This window comes from Bufo gargarizans, chromosome 3 (genome assembly GCF_014858855.1).
Source record: "Bufo gargarizans isolate SCDJY-AF-19 chromosome 3, ASM1485885v1, whole genome shotgun sequence".
Lineage (NCBI taxonomy): Eukaryota > Metazoa > Chordata > Amphibia > Anura > Bufonidae > Bufo > Bufo gargarizans.
The window spans coordinates 456361330-456380358 of NC_058082.1; the positions used below are offsets into that span (position 1 = coordinate 456361330).

At 42.8% G+C, this 19029-nt stretch overlaps 1 protein-coding gene across 2 annotated transcripts in view; it reads left to right on the forward strand.

The window, feature by feature from the left end:
* Window positions 1-19029, forward strand: part of EFHC2 (EF-hand domain containing 2) — an 82516-nt gene that overhangs the window by 22359 nt on the left and 41128 nt on the right. For both annotated transcript variants that reach the window (XM_044283593.1, XM_044283592.1), the window contains exons 5-9: window positions 2328-2579; window positions 5194-5301; window positions 6850-6988; window positions 16313-16478; window positions 17749-17891. In XM_044283593.1, coding sequence (XP_044139528.1) covers window positions 2328-2579; window positions 5194-5301; window positions 6850-6988; window positions 16313-16478; window positions 17749-17891 — 808 coding nt within the window. The remainder of the gene's footprint in view (window positions 1-2327; window positions 2580-5193; window positions 5302-6849; window positions 6989-16312; window positions 16479-17748; window positions 17892-19029) is intronic.

Sequence of the window (19029 nt, forward strand, 5' to 3'; positions counted from 1 at the left end):
GTAGCATCCGAAGCTCGCTTTGCTCAACACTAATACAGGGAGTGCAGAATTATTAGGCAAGTTGTATTTTTGAGGATTAATTTTATTATTGAACAACAACCATGTTCTCAATGAACCCCAAAAACTCATTAATATCAAAGCTGAATATTTTTGGAAGTAGTTTTTAGTTTGTTTTTAGTTTTAGCTATTTTAGGGGGATATCTGTGTGTGCAGGTGACTATTACTGTGCATAATTATTAGGCAACTTAACAAAAAACAAATATATACCCATTTCAATTATTTATTTTTACCAGTGAAACCAATATAACATCTCAACATTCACAAATATACATTTCTGACATTCAAAAACAAAACAAAAACAAATCAGTGACCAATATAGCCACCTTTCTTTGCAAGGACACTCAAAAGCCTGCCATCCATGGATTCTGTCAGTGTTTTGATCTGTTCACCATCAACATTGCGTGCAGCAGCAACCACGGCCTCCCAGACACTGTTCAGAGAGGTGTACTGTTTTCCCTCCTTGTAAATCTCACATTTGATGATGGACCACAGGTTCTCAATGGGGTTCAGATCAGGTGATCAAGGAGGCCATGTCATTAGATTTTCTTCTTTTATACCCTTTCTTGCCAGCCACGCTGTGGAGTACTTGGACGCGTGTGATGGAGCATTGTCCTGCATGAAAATCATGTTTTTCTTGAAGGATGCAGACTTCTTCCTGTACCACTGCTTGAAGAAGGTGTCTTCCAGAAACTGGCAGTAGGACTGGGAGTTGAGCTTGACTCCATCCTCAACCTGAAAAGGCCCCACAAGCTCATCTTTGATGATACCAGCCCAAACCAGTACTCCACCTCCCCCTTGCTGGCGTCTGAGTCGGACTGGAGCTCTCTGCCCTTTACCAATCCAGCCACGGGCCCATCCATCTGGCCCATCAAGACTCACTCTCATTTCATCATTCCATAAAACCTTAGAAAAATCAGTCTTGAGATATTTCTTGGCCCAGTCTTGACGTTTCAGCTTGTGTGTCTTGTTCAGTGGTGGTCGTCTTTCAGCCTTTCTTACCTTGGCCATGTCTCTGAGTATTGCACACCTTGTGCTTTTGGGCACTCCAGTGATGTTGCAGCTCTGAAATATGGCCAAACTGGTGGCAAGTGGCATCTTGGCAGCTGCACGCTTGACTTTTCTCAGTTCATGGGCAGTTATTTTGCGCCTTGGTTTTTCCACACGCTTCTTGCGACCCTGTTGACTATTTTGAATGAAACGCTTGATTGTTCGATGATCACGCTTCAGAAGCTTTGCAATTTTAAGAGTGCTGCATCCCTCTGCAAGATATCTCACTATTTTTTACTTTTCTGAGCCTGTCAAGTCCTTCTTTTGACCCATTTTGCCAAAGAAAAGGAAGTTGCCTAATAATTATGCACACCTGATATAGGGTGTTGATGTCATTAGACCACACCCCTTCTCATTACAGAGATGCACCTAATATGCTTAATTGGTAGTAGGCTTTCGAGCCTATACAGCTTGGAGTAAGACAACATGCATAAAGAGGATGATGTGGTCAAAATACTCATTTGCCTAATAATTCTGCACTCCCTGTATTGTCTGTAAAGCACTCTGGAATATAGCAGCACTATATACGTGCATTAAATACATAATTAAATTAGATTTATGTCATCTTTAATATATATACTGTACATTGAATGTTTGCATTCTAGATGTCTGTGGTATAGCCATACTAGGCAAGCTAGTGATTTCTGTAAGCTGATTTTAGTAAGCCCTACCAACAAGCTAAAGTCTGTATGGGCAGACAGACAGTCAGCAGGAGGCAACAAGGGTCCAACAAGTAGAATTTTTACCTTTCACAATTCTGTTGTTTCCGCTGAGATAAATTCCTACAGCAAATGTTCACCCAGCCTCAAACTGAATCTTAATGGGGGCCAATAGCTGGAATCTTATTAATCTAATGTCTAATGTTTACAACCACCCTTACTCTTGTCCGCTTACGTCACATTGGACACACATTTCATTGAGAGATGACAGTGATAAAACATAATGTGGGTGTTAGGAGTTACTATCCTTGAAGAGCACAACCATACATTGAATTTCTGAAGACATGGAGTAGCAAAATAAAAAAAAAGGATGAATATGGAAGAAATATCTATTAATATGCAGTTAAATGATGGTAGTAAAGAAAAACACAAGGAAGGAGGCAGAGAATGTTGGAGAGGGCGATACTAACAGAGAAAAATTTCGGGAAGCCTACACTAAATAAGTAATGATAACTGATGAGATTTCATGATGACTAACGTTTGACTGTTTCCATTTTGTAGATAGAAGATAACATGAAGCCTCTACGCCCATATGAACGGATGGATACGCTGAAACAGTTCCTAGATCATGACAGACATGTGTTGCGGTTTTACTGTCTTTGGGATGATACAACTTCACCTTTTGGAGATGCAAGAGAGCTCATCTTACATTATTTCCTAGCTGATGACACGATTGAAATTATAGAGGTCATACCACCAAATTCTGGGCGGGATTCTGTTCCAGTCTTTCTACATCGAGGGAAACTACCAAAGGTAATTAGTACTAGCAGAAAAGTAGCTTAGGTGTATTGGAACCTAAAAAAATGGCAACATTTGCAAGTGAGGAATTGCTTGGCAGTCACAAAGGGTTGGTTCTTTAGATGTTTGTCTTTTGCTGAGCCTCACAGGCCTCATTGTGGCTTGTTACTTTATTAAAACCTGGTGGTAGAACCTCTGGTCATCTCTTGGACAGTGGAGCTTTTTGAACATTATCATTCATATCACCCAAAAAAAAAAAATTATTCTGTTAATAACATTATTATTAGTTTAATTAAAATAATACAATTGACCTGGATAGGCAAGCACTCAAAACATCATGGATCGAGCGGAAAACAGAAATTTAATAGGTGCATTAACGCTTCATTACAACATTAAAATGCATAAAATTGCGACAATAAAAATGAATACAAGGATAAAATATGTGAAATGATCACTTTGGAGGAAGGTGCAGCAAGAGGTCAGCAAGACCTCGAAACGCGTCTGGTGCTGCATACTGATGTTTTCGAAGACTCCAGAATTACATTAAGCATGGCCATGCGATAAAAACTCTATGAACAAATTCATCGGTCTGTGAGATGATTTTCCAGCCATATTACAGAAAATAACGTGAGAAGAGGCAAGGCCCATGACTTTACATCCAGGTTCCTGCGAGAACCACACACAGAGCCACATACAGAGGATTTCGAACAGCCACATGAGATGCGGACCCCTACTCTATCGATTCCAGTCAGTGTGAAGACCATCCATCAATAGGTGGGGTGAGTGCTCAGTAAGCAAGTTTCCATTATCCGCATGGTATATCTTTAGTGCGGGTACAAACCCTCATATCTCGTGATTTGATATAGACTGCAGGCAAGATACAAACGCTACATCAGAGCGTTTGCTAGCAGCTGTATATTGGCTGACACATTAATCCTGGAAAATCCAGCTGCAACATTGTGATACAATATCTGATGGGTTATAAAGGATCATATTTGGAACAACCATTTCATTTCCTGTAGGAATCTTTTCCCTGCACCTTCCTCCAAAGTGATCATTTCACGTATTTTATCCTTGTATTCATTTTTATTGTCGCAATTTTATGCATTTTAATGTTGTAATGAAGTGTTAATGCACCTATTAAATTTCTGTTTTCCGCTCGATCCATGATGTTTTAAGTGCTTGACCATCCAGGTTAATTGTATTATTATTTAGTCTTTTTTGAACAGGGTGATTCAATTTCTGGGTTTTAGCACCTATCCACAGCCATTGGGGGTGAGCCACCCTAACGTTGAATAATTTAAATAATGTTGGCATGACAAACTTTTTACGTTACAAGGTAAACAACAGCACAAAAATATCATAAAAATATACTTGTGCATTGGAAAACACATAGACTTAACCAGGGATATAACAAGTACAAGTAACTCTGAGGTCCCATAACTAACTTTTAAATGGGGCCATAGTCATATAAAACAGAGAAACACATGGACTTGTTTAGTTTATTAGCATCATATTATAGTCAATTATGATCTTGTTCCTTAATAAAATTAGTGGTAGAAAGTGTCATAGAAACATAGCCCTTATGTTTTGCTGGCTGGAATGCGCTTTGCTGCTTCTACAATACAAACTTGAAGAGTGTAACATGTTTATAAACCATACGGTATGCTATTGTCACTTATGCACTGTCCCAACACATGACATGGGGCTACTTCAGGTAGGGTAAAATACCTAGATTCAATCTTGCAGTCACCTTCCACTCACCCTGCAAATCCAGCATAAATCACACCGCAAAACAGTACACACACCCCAACTATATGCGGCCATCAGCTATTCAATTCTTTAAGGTCTGATAAATAACTGACCACATACTCTACTCTCCAGCAATCAAAGCGTTAAACACTCTATGAAAGTCTATGGATTCTTTAAGCACATACAAGGACTAAACTTGTTAACATCTTAAAGGGAACCTGTCACCGGGATTTTGTGTATAGAGCTGAGGACATGGGTTGCTAGATGGCCGCTAGCACATCCGCAATACCCAGTTCCCATAGCTCTGTGTGCTTTTATTGTGTAAAAAAACTGATTTGATACATATGCAAATTAACCTGAGATGAGTCCTGTACGTGACTTATCTCAGGGACAGGACTCATCTCAGGTTAATTTGCATATGTATCAAATCGTTTTTTTTACACAATAAAAGCACACAGAGCTATGGGGACTGGGTATTGCGGATGTGCTAGCGGCCATCTAGCAACCCATGTCCCCAGCTCTATACACAAAATCCCGGTGACAGGTTCCCTTTAAGATTTAATGGTAAAGGGGAAGTGACAAGAGAGACAAAGGCAGGAGGGACAAGGGAATACCTTCAGACTTGGCTGTCCCCTATGAATGTGAACCCAGCTTTATTGTTCAGAACATGTATTATAGTTTCATTACTTGGCTCAGGTTTCAGGACTTTCCGTTGTCTTATTAGATAAAATGAGTGAGTTATTATTGGACAGTAGGTAATAAGAGGTGGAATAATAATGAATACCAAATTCTAATTTCCATGTATTTCCCCACTATAAGGGGTGGGGATCTATACAGTCAAGTAATCCCTAATAATCTATCTGTGTACCCTTTACAGCATATCCCAACAAGAATGTACAACCCTGGAGAGGTCACTTCTCGCACCGTCCTCAATGTTTTTGGCCCAATGGGACACGGAGGTCGTTATATTCTGGATAATCTTAAAGTAAGGTTTTCACGTATTTCTAATACAATCATTTCTTGGTTCTATCAAAAGAGCTAAATATTAATTTGAGAAATACATTTGTTCAGATCTGGCACAGTCTGATCTGGCAATCCAATCTGTTCTCAAGGAGGATAAACCTCCGCCATAGGTGTCCATCAGCAACTTATACCCCTATCCCCATTCAAAACATACGCACTTTGTCCATTTGTCTATTAAATGAAATTAATTAATAATGACAAAACATTTTTTTACTTTCTTTCATGGTGAGATGGTGTTTGTGTGTGGAAATTGATGTTGGTGGTGATTTGAATCCATACAATAAAGCGAAAATATGGAGAATTGCAATAGGACAGCTTCAGACTTTAGAATGTTTGAGGGCCAAAAAATGCCAGTGACGATGTACATAACAATGATATCACTGTTGCTTTTGCTACTTATGAATTTAATAGGATGAATAGTCATGCTTTAGCTTCCAATAAGGATAACAACTGTTCTAGGTAACACAGTCTCGAGAATGCAGAGTTAAATGGGCCCTAGGCAGGGGCAGTCTGAAAACTTAAAGTTACCCTGAGAAAAAAATAAAAGCGGCCCCATGTTGTAGGCTGGACTAAATCGACAGAAGGACACAAGGCGGGGCAATCCAATTAGACTGGGCCAGAAGTACCATATAGTGGAACAAAATACTGCCCCAGCAGAACCAGATATCACAGTGCAACGCAAAATAATTTTCCAGCAGCACAAAATACCTCCCCAGAAGGTGCCCCTCTGAGGGGGCCAGTGCCAGCTTCCACGTTCCATCCTTCTACTCCTGTTGTGTCAGGATGGCAATACAGTTGAATTCAGGAGTCAGGAGGGCACCTGCCCCTCTGGCCAGGTACACAGGTTCTTGACACCCCCAATATTAATTTATTGATTATAAATATTAAGTCAGATCATTTCCTACCTGACTGGTGGCTATGGCTGAGGCCCAGGTGGCCCTCTTGGCATTGGCCCACCGAGAAGTTTCCCTGAAGGCAAGTCCACCCCTGACCCCAGAAAAAAGGGAGCAGTTTCTTTAAAATGGGGACAAATCAATAAATATGTTTTTGCTGCAGATTCTTTATGGGTTTCACCCATTTTATTGCAGAGGATGAAAATACTCAGCAATTCACAAGACACTGGGCACATTTTCGAATCCGGTCTAAAATGTAGACAGTGTAAACTTAGACTAGACATCCTAAAGTTGTGCCAAACCTATCATTGTGGCTCAGGCTGGATGATACATTTGGTGCATGGCTAGATACATTTCTCTAACTTTATACCACTTGTTGGTTGACATTCTTTCAGCAATATTGTGTCGCAGAATGTTACATATTAAGCCACACCCCTTACCCACAAAACCACACCCTTTATTGATAAGCCACGCTCGGTAAGTGGGAGACAACAAATAGTATAGTTACCGTATATGCTTTTATGGAGACCGTTTTTAGTTTTTAATTATTTTTTTTACTAAAAAAGGTTAAATATTATAACTAATATTCTCATTTGTTGCCACCTATCCTTTAACAGACAGGATCTGTGCATCAGGAATTTTACAAAGACAGTGATCTGACAATTGGTGCAGCAATCAATGCATGGGGGAGAAAGCTAATCTTGTGCGACTGTGATGAATTTACCAAGAATTATTACAGAACGAAATATGGAATTGGTAAGAAAATTATATAAGTACTGTAAGGGGTATTTTATTGTCTGCATCATTCTTCAGAAATCCTGCAGATAAAAAGTCAGGTGTACATATTAACCCTCTAACCTCCGGCACTCCAGCTATGGTGAAACTACGACTCCCAGCATGCTCTATTCGTATCTATGGAGTTCTGAGAACATCCAAGTAAGTGTACATCTTGGGAGTCATAGTTTTACCACAGCTGGAGTGCCAGAGGCTAACCATCACAGCTCTAACTAATTGGGCGTTATGTACATAATCTATAATGTTATTTTACACTTACTTGAAACTATAATTTCCTGTAATCCAGAGTCTGACATTCCTAAAAGTTTTATATTCAGCACTAAACTGCAATAAAATGTGGACTTTCAAGGTTTTGCCCCAGGTTCCTGGGAGCTTCTTTTTCACCTCTCCCCATTATCAACACATAAAGGCTTAGCCAAACTAAGTGTGCACGTGTATGGGGGGTTTGGCTGATATCTATTGAAGGTGTATGGGTTTACAGATGGAGTCCTCATTGCCACTATTCATCCCCCAACGTTATCGTGGGGTACCAATGTGGTAACAATGGCCCCCATGTCAACCATCTTAGAATGCCTATTAGGTTGTCTGCCAGGGCAATATTTATTGTTTTACTGTTTGTCATTTAATTATATAGAGCATTATGTTTTATTCATCTTTGAAGAAATTAGATCTGTTGTGATCGGACTCTACATGGAAAGTGTAACTATGCTGTGTATTGTTGGGTGGAGACAGGGGCGTAGCTATAGGGGGTGCAGAGGTAGCAGTCGCTAAGAGGGCCCAAAGACCCTTGTGCCGCATAAGAAGACACCAGTATTATAGAAAGTGAATGCTGGTCAAGTTACACCTCTGACTGGGGAGAAGGGGTTAGATCCAGCTTTTCAATTTTTGCCTCAGGCAGCACGAAGGCTATGTGCTTCCCGGCCCCTGGCCACAAACACTGAGGGAAGGGGGGCCCAAGCTGAACTCTTGCACCAGGGCCCATAAGCCTTTAGCTACACCCCTGGGTGGAGAGATATTGACCTTTGTATTGTCGAGAACAGAATTTCACTATGCTTCAGAACAAGCATTTTATGATTTAGTTACGTACTGGTAACTTCAGTAAGCTGACCTCATATTCCTCCAATGCTTTATGTAGGAGAGGGTGAAGTTTTATTGCATTAATATTGATTACATACACATCAGTGCAACTTGAATCAAATATATTTGTCCAGTGTAAAGCAAATTAGGTATCTTTAATTTGGTACAACCAAATTACCACTCTGCTCGGGTCAATTCGATGATCACATTATGCTTGTCCTTGTAAAACCCTTTGGCTGTGTGTAGAAAATGATTTTAATTCAAGTAGTTATTTGTAATTGTTTAAAAGAAAGGATGGGTATAAAATGTTAAATATACACATGTACAATAAATTGGATAGATTCTGTTTTAAAGATGATTTCTCCCTAAAATTTCTTAATGGGGGATCTAGGGGATACCTTTTTATAAAAAATGCAGAATGGGCTCAAATTACAAATAATTCCCATATTTTTGCCTTTTAAGATGCACCTAGGTTTTAGAGTAGGAAAATCAGGCAAAAATTATTTTTTATCAGACCTGAGATCAGACCCCCAATCGTTATCAGACCTCAGATCAGACCCCCAATCGTTTTCAGACCTCAGATCAGACCCCTAATCGGACCCCCAAACCTTTATCAGACCTTAGATCAGACCTCAGAATAAGACCTCATCAGACTTGAGATTAGAAATAAAATAAATAAACTAAACTATCCTGCTCTGGATGACACGCTATTCCTGCACTCACCGCTCCCTGGCCTTTTTACGGGCCCCGCGCTGCACTGTGACCTGACGTGCACTATATCCTGATACTATACACTGTCATAAAGCAGTGCAGATCAGGGCCTGGAAGAAGCCCAGGGGGCAGTGAATATAGCCAAGGCTCCGTACCTCTCCTGCATACTAATGAGCACTTCCATAGTGTTTCTTATAGTGCGTCTTATAAAGTGAAAAAATACGATACGGTATTACTCACCTCACCTCTGCTGTTCTAATGTTGCTTTGGTCCCCACTTCTCTCTACTCCCTGGTTCAGGACTTGGCACATAGGAAATGGCTTGGACTGCCCACTCCGCCAATCTCTGGCTGCAGTGGTGATTCAAATGTGATGTGAACAGAGCCTCATTGTTTTTGGGAAAGCTGGTGGAGAACCAATATGAACTCTATTACAGCTTCCCCATACTATCAACAGTGAATCTGGCTCACTATATACTGACACACGTCCTCTCCAAATTAATGGGTTATGAATATTTCCCCTTGAAATCTCTCCAGGAAAGTCAGGTGGCAATGTATGATAGCTCTAATTGGTGCCATATTATTTGTCATCATTTTTGGACTGCTTAGATATAGATTGCAGCAGAGGACTGAGGTGTAGGTTAAGAAAGATAACACTCCACTAGGGGGCATAATATCACCATGTATTCCTTTTCACATACTGATCTTATCCACGTTGTGATGTTCTGTATTATGGTAATGTCTGACTGACATAACTGGGCTCCTAAACACCAATTGTACTTCTTATACCCTGCAGCTCTTCTCTCTGACAGTTCTCTGAAAAAGCTCAACCAAATGCCAAAGATTAACCCCTAATACCTTTTCTTATAATGTTTTACTGTATATTGGCTTTGTACTTTTTGACATACTTCACCTTATATGGGTTAACAAAAATCATAGTACCTTGGAAATCTGATGCTTATGTTATGTCTAGAGATGAGCGAGAAATTCGATTCGCCGGTTCACCAAATTGTTTTGGAAAAATTTGCTTCGATCCGAATAAATTCATGGCGAATTACGTAAAAAAAGGCTTTTTTACTGGCTGCAGAGAGCCTTTATAGTGGTGTAGAACACTGTGCTTTGCAGTAACATGCATAGGGAGTCTGCTTTGGTAGTAAAATAATACTGTGAGTCCGTATGACATGCAGATGACAGGCGTCACACTTAGAATCACTACATACTTCACTTATTTAGGCAGTCAATGGGACAAAACTGACCAAATAACTGAAGTATCAATTCAGCCTTACAGGTAGATGTTAGCGTCAAGAAAAAGCGCAGTCCTTTTACACCGTCGTCAGCTGATTCCACATAGATGTTAACAGAACCTGTTCTATTAAACACTTATACAAGTAGAGCCCCCCTGACAGAGTGGAGAGGGTGTCAGCAGTAAGTTTGTGTTGACGTCACTGATTATTTTGCCCTTCCTCTGATCTGTCAGAACAATAACCCACAAAAAACTGATCCTGTCTGTGGAGCATACGCCTTCACTTAGTCAGCATTTGCTCAATAATCCATCGGTATTGCTAATCCCCCAAAAAACAGGAGTGGATCTAAAACAGAGATGACACATGAATGGAATATTTGCATGTCTTTTAAGTTTTGTACCCACTCCTGCTTTTGGCTACCAAATCATAAGCCAATTCTGATAGGACCATACAGGCCTTAAAGCTGCTACACAGACAGGATCCTTTATGCGTCTCATTTTTCCTTTCTTCTGACAGAAGAAAGGCCAAATAAATGATGATGTCAGCCAGACCGAAAGCCAAAATAGTGGACCAGTCATGAAGTGGGGAGGGTGGGAACAGTATGAGAAGTCCACATAGTGGGCCTATGACATAGTGGTGAGGTGGAAGCAGCATGAGGAGACCACAGAGTGGACCAATGACAGAGTGTGGAGATGGCAGCAGCAGCATCAGGAGACCACAGAGTGGCAAGGTGACATAGTGTAGAGATGGCAGCAGCAGCAGGAGGTTACCACACAGTGGCAAGGTGACATAGTGTGGAGATGGCAGTAGAAGCAGGAGGATACCACAGAGTTGAAAGGTGACATAGTGTGGATATGGCAGCAGCAGTAGCAGCAGGAGGATCACAGAGTGGCAAGGTGACATAGTGTGGAGATGGCAGCAGCAGCATCACGAGACCACAGAGTGGGCAGGCGACATAGTGTGGATATAGCAGCAGCATCATCAGGCACCAGAGTGGCAAGGTGACATAGTGTGGAGATGGCAGCAGCAGCATCAGGAGACCACAGAGTGGCAATGTGACATAATGTGGAGATAGCAGCAGCAGGAGGATACCACAGAGTGGCAAGGTGACATAGTGTGGAGATGGTAGCTGCAGCAGCAGCAGCAGGAGGTTACCACACAGTGGCAAGGTGACATAGTGTGGAGATGGCAGTAGAAGCAGGAGGATACCACAGAGTGGCAAGGTGACATGGTGTGGATATGGCAGCAGCAGTAGCAGCAGGAGGATCACAGAGTGGCAAGGTGACATAGTGTGGAGATGGCAGTAGAAGCAGGAGGATACCACAAAGTGGCAAGGTGACATGGTGTGGATATGGCAGCAGCAGTAGCAGCAGGAGGATCACAGAGTGGCAAGGTGACATAGTTTGGAGATTGCAGCAGCAGCAGGAGGATACCACCCAGTGGCAAGGTGACATAGTGTAGAGATGGCAGTAGCAGCAGCAGCATCAGGAGACCACAGAGTGGCAAGGTGACATAATGTGGAGATGGCATCAGCAGCAGGAGGAGACCACAGAGTGGCAAGGTGACATAATGTGGATATGGAAGAAGCAGCAGGAGGATACCACAGAGTGGCAATGTGACAGTGTGGAGATGGCCGTGCCCTGCACATGTGGTATGCTAGAGGAGCACTGTGACTTGTCTCTGCAGTGGAGGCTTTAAGTGGAGAATGAAGTGGCAGAGGTGGACATTGTCGCAGGACCAACGGGGTGACAACATGGAGGCGGAAACGGTGTGAGCTGGCCAAGTTGCTGGTGTGGCTGTGCAGGAACCACATTCACCCAGTGGGCCAAAAAGGACATGTAGTGTCCCTGACCATAGTTCCAGCTCCACACGTCGGCGCTGCACTTTGGCAGACACCGACAGGGTCAAGGTCTGGCCCACCTTCTGTTCTATATGTTTGTGCAGGACTGATACTGCCTTTTTGGCAAAGAAATGACGGCTTGGAACTCTCCACCTCGGCTCGGCACAAGCCATCAGTTCCCTGAAAGGTGCAGACTCCACCATTTGGAAATGGAGGGACTGAAGCACCAGCAACTTGGACAGGAGCACATTCAGCTTTTGCGCCGTTGGATATGTGCACGCATACTCTTGTCTCTTGGCAATCGCTTCGGTGATTGATTGCTGATGGAGTGACTGACGAGGAGTAGGAGCAGGAGCATCTGGACCAGCAGAAGATGGGAATGACAGCTCCCGTCGGTTGAGGTGGTGGAGCCTTAACTTGCTGAAACCGGGTGCGTGCCACTGGGTGATGCAGCGGTAGCTGTGGCTGGCTGGAGCACCACATCGAAGCCACAGTTCTCCCAGGCCACTTTATGGTGACGTTTCATATGTTGACGCAGGGCCGTGTTGCCAACGTTGGCACCCTGGCCACGCTTCACCTTCTGCCCACATATTCTACATATGGCCATGTTGACCTCCTCTGGCGGCTTCACAAAAAGCTGCCACACCACCGAGTCCCTGATTTACCCCCCCAACACTACTCACTGGCTGACTGCTACTGCTGCTGCTTCCGTGAACCTGTGCACCACTCCTTTCTGGGCAGGTAGACTGCTGACAGGCGGGTGGTCTACCACGTGCCCGTTTGGCTCCTGACCTCCCACTGCTGCCACCCTGCTGACTCCCGGCTACGCTAGCGACTTGCTGGCTGAGCCAATGCCTGACGGGCAAGTTGCCACCCTCTTCTCCTGATGATGACAAAGCCCCTTCTTCACCTGGCTCCCAAGTGCGATCAGCTTCATCATCACCGAGTAGTGTCTGCACGTCACTGATGTCCTCCTCAACGATCTCTGGGTCAGGAGCCTGACTGCTCGCAACACAAGCTCCTGCGCCATTCTCCTCATCATTACTTGCCCACCTAGTGGAGGAAGCAGCGGATGTCTCCTCCAGATCTTGTCTGGGCAGTAGCTGCTGACTGCCCTTTAGTAGCTCTTCCTCGCTGAAAAGTGGAACAGAGCCCACAGCATATAGTACTTCTCGCGGTGAGGGAACAAAAAAGGACAGAGGCAGGTTGAGGACAGGTGAGGGCACAGGGCCTGCTCCCGGGCCTTGCCAACTAAGGGTTGTGTCTGACAAGCACACCTGCTGTTGGCTGGGGGTGTCTGATGTCACTTAAGATGACATGGATGACCGAGTTAACCAATCAAGAACTGCTGGGTTGCTGGTCAAGATACGACCGCTAGATGACACCGGGAGCCCAGGCCTCTCGCTGTGACTCCTGCTGCCACGCCCCCTTACTCTGCTGCAAGCTCTGTTTGCGCCAGAAACATTTAGGCCTCTGCCACTCCTCTGTGCATGGCTTGGCACTTCTCTGCCTGACATACTTGTAGCTGAACTAAACAAATTAAACAGAAATTAAAACACCCCTAAAAGCGACAAATATATTTTTCTTTTTGTACTGAAATAGGCCACTAAACGCTTTCACCACAATTAACTGCAGAAGTGAACTGAGAATATATTTTTCTGGTTTGACTGAAGTACGACCCTATACTCTTTAACCAAAACGTAGAGTGAAGTGCATATATATTTTTCTTGTAGTACTGAAATACGCCCCTATATGCATTCACCAGAAATAACTGCAACAGTGCAGTGCTTATATATATATATTATTTTTACTGTAATACGCCCCTATATGCTTTCAATACAAATAATTGCAGAAGTGAACTGAGAATATTTTTTTCTTGTTGGACTGAAATAGGCCACTATATGCTTTCACTAGAATTAACTGCAGAAATACACTGAGAATATATTTTTCTTGTTGTACTGAAATACGACCCTATACGCTTTCACAAGAAATACCTGCAACAGTGGGTTGCGTGTATATTTATAGTTTGTTACTGAAATACGATCCTGTACGCTTTCACCAGAAATAACTGCAGAAGGGAAATGCGTATATAGTTTTCTTTTTTTACTGAAGTACACCACTATACGCTTTAAACAGAAATAACTACAGAAGTGAACTGAGAATATATTTTTCTTGTTGGACTGAAATAGGCCACTAAACGCTTTCACCACAATTAACTGCAGAAGTAAACTGAGAATATATTTTTCTGGTTGGACTGAAATACGATCCTATACGCTTTCACCAAAAAAACTTAGAGTGGAGTGCGTATATATTTTTATTGTAGTACTGAAATACGCCCCTATACGCTTTCACCAGAAATAACTGCAACAGTGCAGTGCGTATATTTTTTTCTTTTTTTTACTGAAATACGCCCCTATACGGTTTCACCAGAAATAAGTGCAGAAGTGAAATGCATATACCGTATTTTTCGCCCTATAAGACGCACCCATCCCCCCCAAAAGTGGGAGTAAAATGGCAGTGCGCCTTATGGGGCGAATGCTGCCGTTTTTACACTGATACACCGCTGACCGCAATCTGCATAGCGAGGGGTGAGTGGGGGGCTGCCTTTAGTTTTGTATTGGCAGTGGGGCCTGGTGCAGTCACTGTATTCTATTGCACCGGGCCCCGCTCCCTGTAATGAAATCTATTGTAACTGCAGGCAGGCAATGTTTAACTATAAATATGTTCTATCCAGCAGCCTTTACTTACGATCATAGCAGGCTGGAGGCAGGAGGCAGGGCGGGCGGGCACTGGCAGCGTAACATTCTACGTCACGTGCCTGTTCCGCCCATTTTATGAATGAATTAGGTGGCGCAGGCCTGTGACGTAGTAAGTTACGCAGCCAGTGCCCGCCCAACCTCCTTCTTCCTGCTTCCAGCCTGCTATGATCGTAAGTAAAGGCTGCTGGATTGAACATATTTATAGTTAAACATTGCCTGCCTGCAGTTACAGTAGATAACATTAGTACAGTGAGCGGGGCCCGGAGCAATAGAATACAATGACTGCACTGGGCCCCCACTGCCATTTAAAAACTAGTGTAGATGCCAGCCACCACCCCTTGTATTGGGGGTCATTCACAGTGGATGGCACTGTTATGGGGGCATCTGTGGATGGCATGACACTGTTATGGGGGGATCTGTGGATGTCAAATAGCATAAGATGCTATTTATCTGTCATCCACAGATCCCCCCCATAGCAGTGTCATGCCATCCACAGATGCCCCCATAACAGTGCCATCCACAGACGCCCCCATAACAGTGTCAGCCACAGACGCCCCCATAACAGTGTCAGCCACAGACGCCCCCATAACAGTGTCAGCCACAGACGCCCCCATAACAGTGTCAGCCACAGACCCCCATAACAGTGTCAGCCACAGACCCCCATAACAGTGTCAGCCACAGACCCCCATAACAGTGTCAGCCACAGACCCCCATAACAGTACCATCCACAGACCCCCATAACAGTGCCATCCACAGAATCCCATAACAGTGCCATCCATAGACTCCCATAATAGTGTCATTCACAGGCTACCATTAGTTCAAAGCCCACCAAAAGCACACCTTTTGGTTCAAAATATTTTTTTTCTTTCTTTCCTTCTCAAAAACCTGCGTCTTATAGGGCGAAAAATACTGTATATTTTTCTCGTAGTACTGACATAAGATACTAAAGATACTAAGATATAAGCCACTAAAGGCTTTTATACAACGCACTTGCAGCCCAATAATAAATAGCTGGAATGACAGAGCTGTCTAATGGCTATTTGGATCCCCAAATAATTTTTCCTTGCACTTGTAAATCGCTTTTCTATCAATGTTCCTAGCACCTTCTGATGTCTCTCCCTGCACTAAGATGCTATGAAATAATTGCTCCCTATCCTTTCCCTGCACTTATAAATAATTTTTTCTGTCTCCCCCCCCCCCACAATCAGGTTTTTCCAATTGCTGTCCCTAGAGCCTTCACACGTCTGTCCCTGCACTCTGAACGCTGAAAAATGTCTGACTCTAAGATGGCCGCCATATTTATAGGGCTATGACATCCCAGGGCTGGCTGGCTGCTGATTGGCTCCATGCAGGCATGTCAATGTGGGTGATCCCGCCTTCCCAGAGTTCCTTTCCCCATGTCCTCTGTCCTTACACGTGTAGCCGCCATTTTAGGAAAAATGTGATTCGTTACCACGAAGCGCAAGGAAATTTGCATTAGTTGCGAATCAAATTTTTCCTTAAATTCTAAACGAATTCCACTTCGTCAGCTTTGATTTGCTCATCTCTAGTTATATCATGTCATCAACGTACAGTATTCCAACAAGATGCTCGCCTAATAGATAAGCCTACCTGTTGTGTTCTGCACTTTCTCTATAACTTTTTTTTGTGTTTTAGAGGATTTCACACCTGTTCAGCATAAAGCTTCGCAATCACTAAAGATCGAGAGACAAATTCCACCTTACAATGGCTTTGGTTCTGAAGAAGACTCTCTTTGTTCTTGTTTGGGTCTCCTACCAAAACCACCACAGCGAGATTTCAAGAAGTTTATGGAAAAAGACAGGTACCCTATAATTTGTAAAATGTTACATTATGTTGGAGTAGGCCCTCCCATTGCATTCAGTTCAGTAGTTTTGTGTGAATATTTAACAACTGAAAACTTGCTTGAAGGCGTTGTCTGGTGCAGAACCCCCATTTCCAAGCAATCGTTTAGAGAATTTTGTGTTAATCTATTAGAACGGTCTGGTAGACTATCTATTACACAGAGAACCTAATAATTTCAGTAAATACTATGTAATGCTTCATTTTCCCACAGAAAAATTAAATGCCTGCTACTGGGTTCCCCTGCAGATCACAGCTGATCCATGGAGACTCCATTGACAGGACAGCCTGTGATCAACTTATTTTTGGGGACCCCTCTATTGAACCTGATCAACTTAGTCAAACTTTAAAGGGGTTCTGTTATCTCATACATTGGTGGTATGTCGCTAGGATATGCCAGGTCAGTGCAATGTCAGATAGGTGCGGGTCTCACCTCTGGGACCCGCTCCTATCTACCGAACGGGCCCCCCAAAGTGAATGAGAGCACATCATGCATGCACATGTGCTTTCCATTCCCTTCTATGGGAATTCCGAGTAGCCGAGCATACAGTCAGGTGGGAAGCAGGGATGATTACCTCTCTATTCTTTGTATCACTAATGGTACAGTTTCAATCAGATCACTGGTACCTATGAGCCGAGTACATGGAAATTCAGGGAAAAAATAATATAATATTTATTCCCATTTCTGAGCTTTTTAGATAAAGCTCACAAAGCTATTACAGTTACGGGGCTCTCGATTTGTCCCAAGTGAAATATCATCTGTCAGCAAATGTTCTCCAGATACGAAGAGTGAATGTACACTGACTATATACAGTATGACTAGAACATGATTCTGTCATTTATATTCCCAAACTGCAAGACCTACTGATAGAACAGGGAAAATGTACATATCTATCCTTTGGTCTACACCACTTTTATGCTGTAAGTATGCCAGTATTGGATACTCCTATTTAGGACATTTTGGGTCTCCAAATGAGCTAAAGGGCTCCTGCTCTTATTTTCTGCTATTTAGTGCCAAGCATTTTCACCTATTTGCGGCTGAGATATTTATGAAAGCATCTTATGCACCTAAGGGGGACACACCTATATTTTTATAGTCCTTACATCACTGCTCTGAGAAGTATAGAAAGTTATAATCCTGCAAACTTTCATTACTTGTACCAAAAGCAACCGTATGTACATGGTACACGGAGGCATCTTTAAATTAATCCTATCTCTTCTCTGCATTTTAGGAATGGCTTGGAGAGCAATGTTCTTAGGTTTGTTGCAAAACTTATTACAGACAATCCCATTGATAAAGAACGAACATTCATCATCTCCTACTTCTTAAGTGATGACACCATAGCTGTGTTTGAGCCACCACAAAGAAATTCAGGTACCGAAACAAGACTGTTGCATGATTTTATGAATATAAAAAGCTGTTTCTACGTGAAAGATTTACAAGAATAATTTTTTCCTCGTTGGGCTGATTCATTTCTGAAGAAATTTAATGGTTCAGGGGATACTATATCTCCTTATGGAGTGCTTCTAAATGGCGTGAGGAGGTGTATAGGCCAGGAAATGCTCTTCTCAAAATTCTAGGAAGAAGGGATACAAATGAGCTCTTAACCAGCTCTGCCTCTAATGCCACCAGATGTAAGGCAGCTATTCTGTAAGTCAATGTTTGACCCTTTAAACAGGCCTTGAGACATGACTTGGATAATAATTAAGAAAGTACCTCATCTGTAGACAGCTGTTTCAGGGTGAATGCTCCTTGTCAGTGCAGAGCAGAGAGTACTGGCTTAACTGGGTGAGAGGCCTAAGTCAGGATTCAGGGTATACTATATCTCCTTAGGGCGCCTAAACAGCTTAAGAAGTCTTAAAGGCCATTCAACACTCGTCTGGGGACTCTGGGAAGAGGAAAGAAATGTAAGAAATCATACCTTACTCAAGGAACTTTTAGAGTAGACAGTCTAGAAAGTATAGTTTGGTAAGCTTCAGTTTACTTGCAAACCACTAAATTGTATAAACTTGCCAAAGCCATGATATTTTTGTCAGCAGATCCCTCCAATTGCGATGAGTTCCAGTTAATGCCCGACTGTCACTAGACAGTAATCCAGTTTTTTTCCAAGATAGAGTTGCTTTTCTCCTTCATTACTTAAGGGGCCTTTATACTTCTCAATTGTCAGAAAGGAAGCGTTCCTTCCTGACAATCGCCTGCTTATAAGTGAAGGAGACCGCTACATGCAGTGATTTCTTCCACAGTATGGGGAGGAGCGATCACTAATGCCATTGCTTATCCCCATACACAAAATCATTGTTTGCCAGCAGCAGAGTACTGTTTAGATGGCACAATCTGCTGCCACAAACAAAAATTTAGGTGACCGCACCAACAATCTATTACCCGATGAATGAGCGTTTCGCTGGTTTATCAGGTAATCAGCAACACCTTTAAAGGGCCTGATTATTGCTGGCAATTGTTCATATGAATGCTTGTTAGAGAGAATCTGCCTGAATATTGGGCAGAGTAAAGG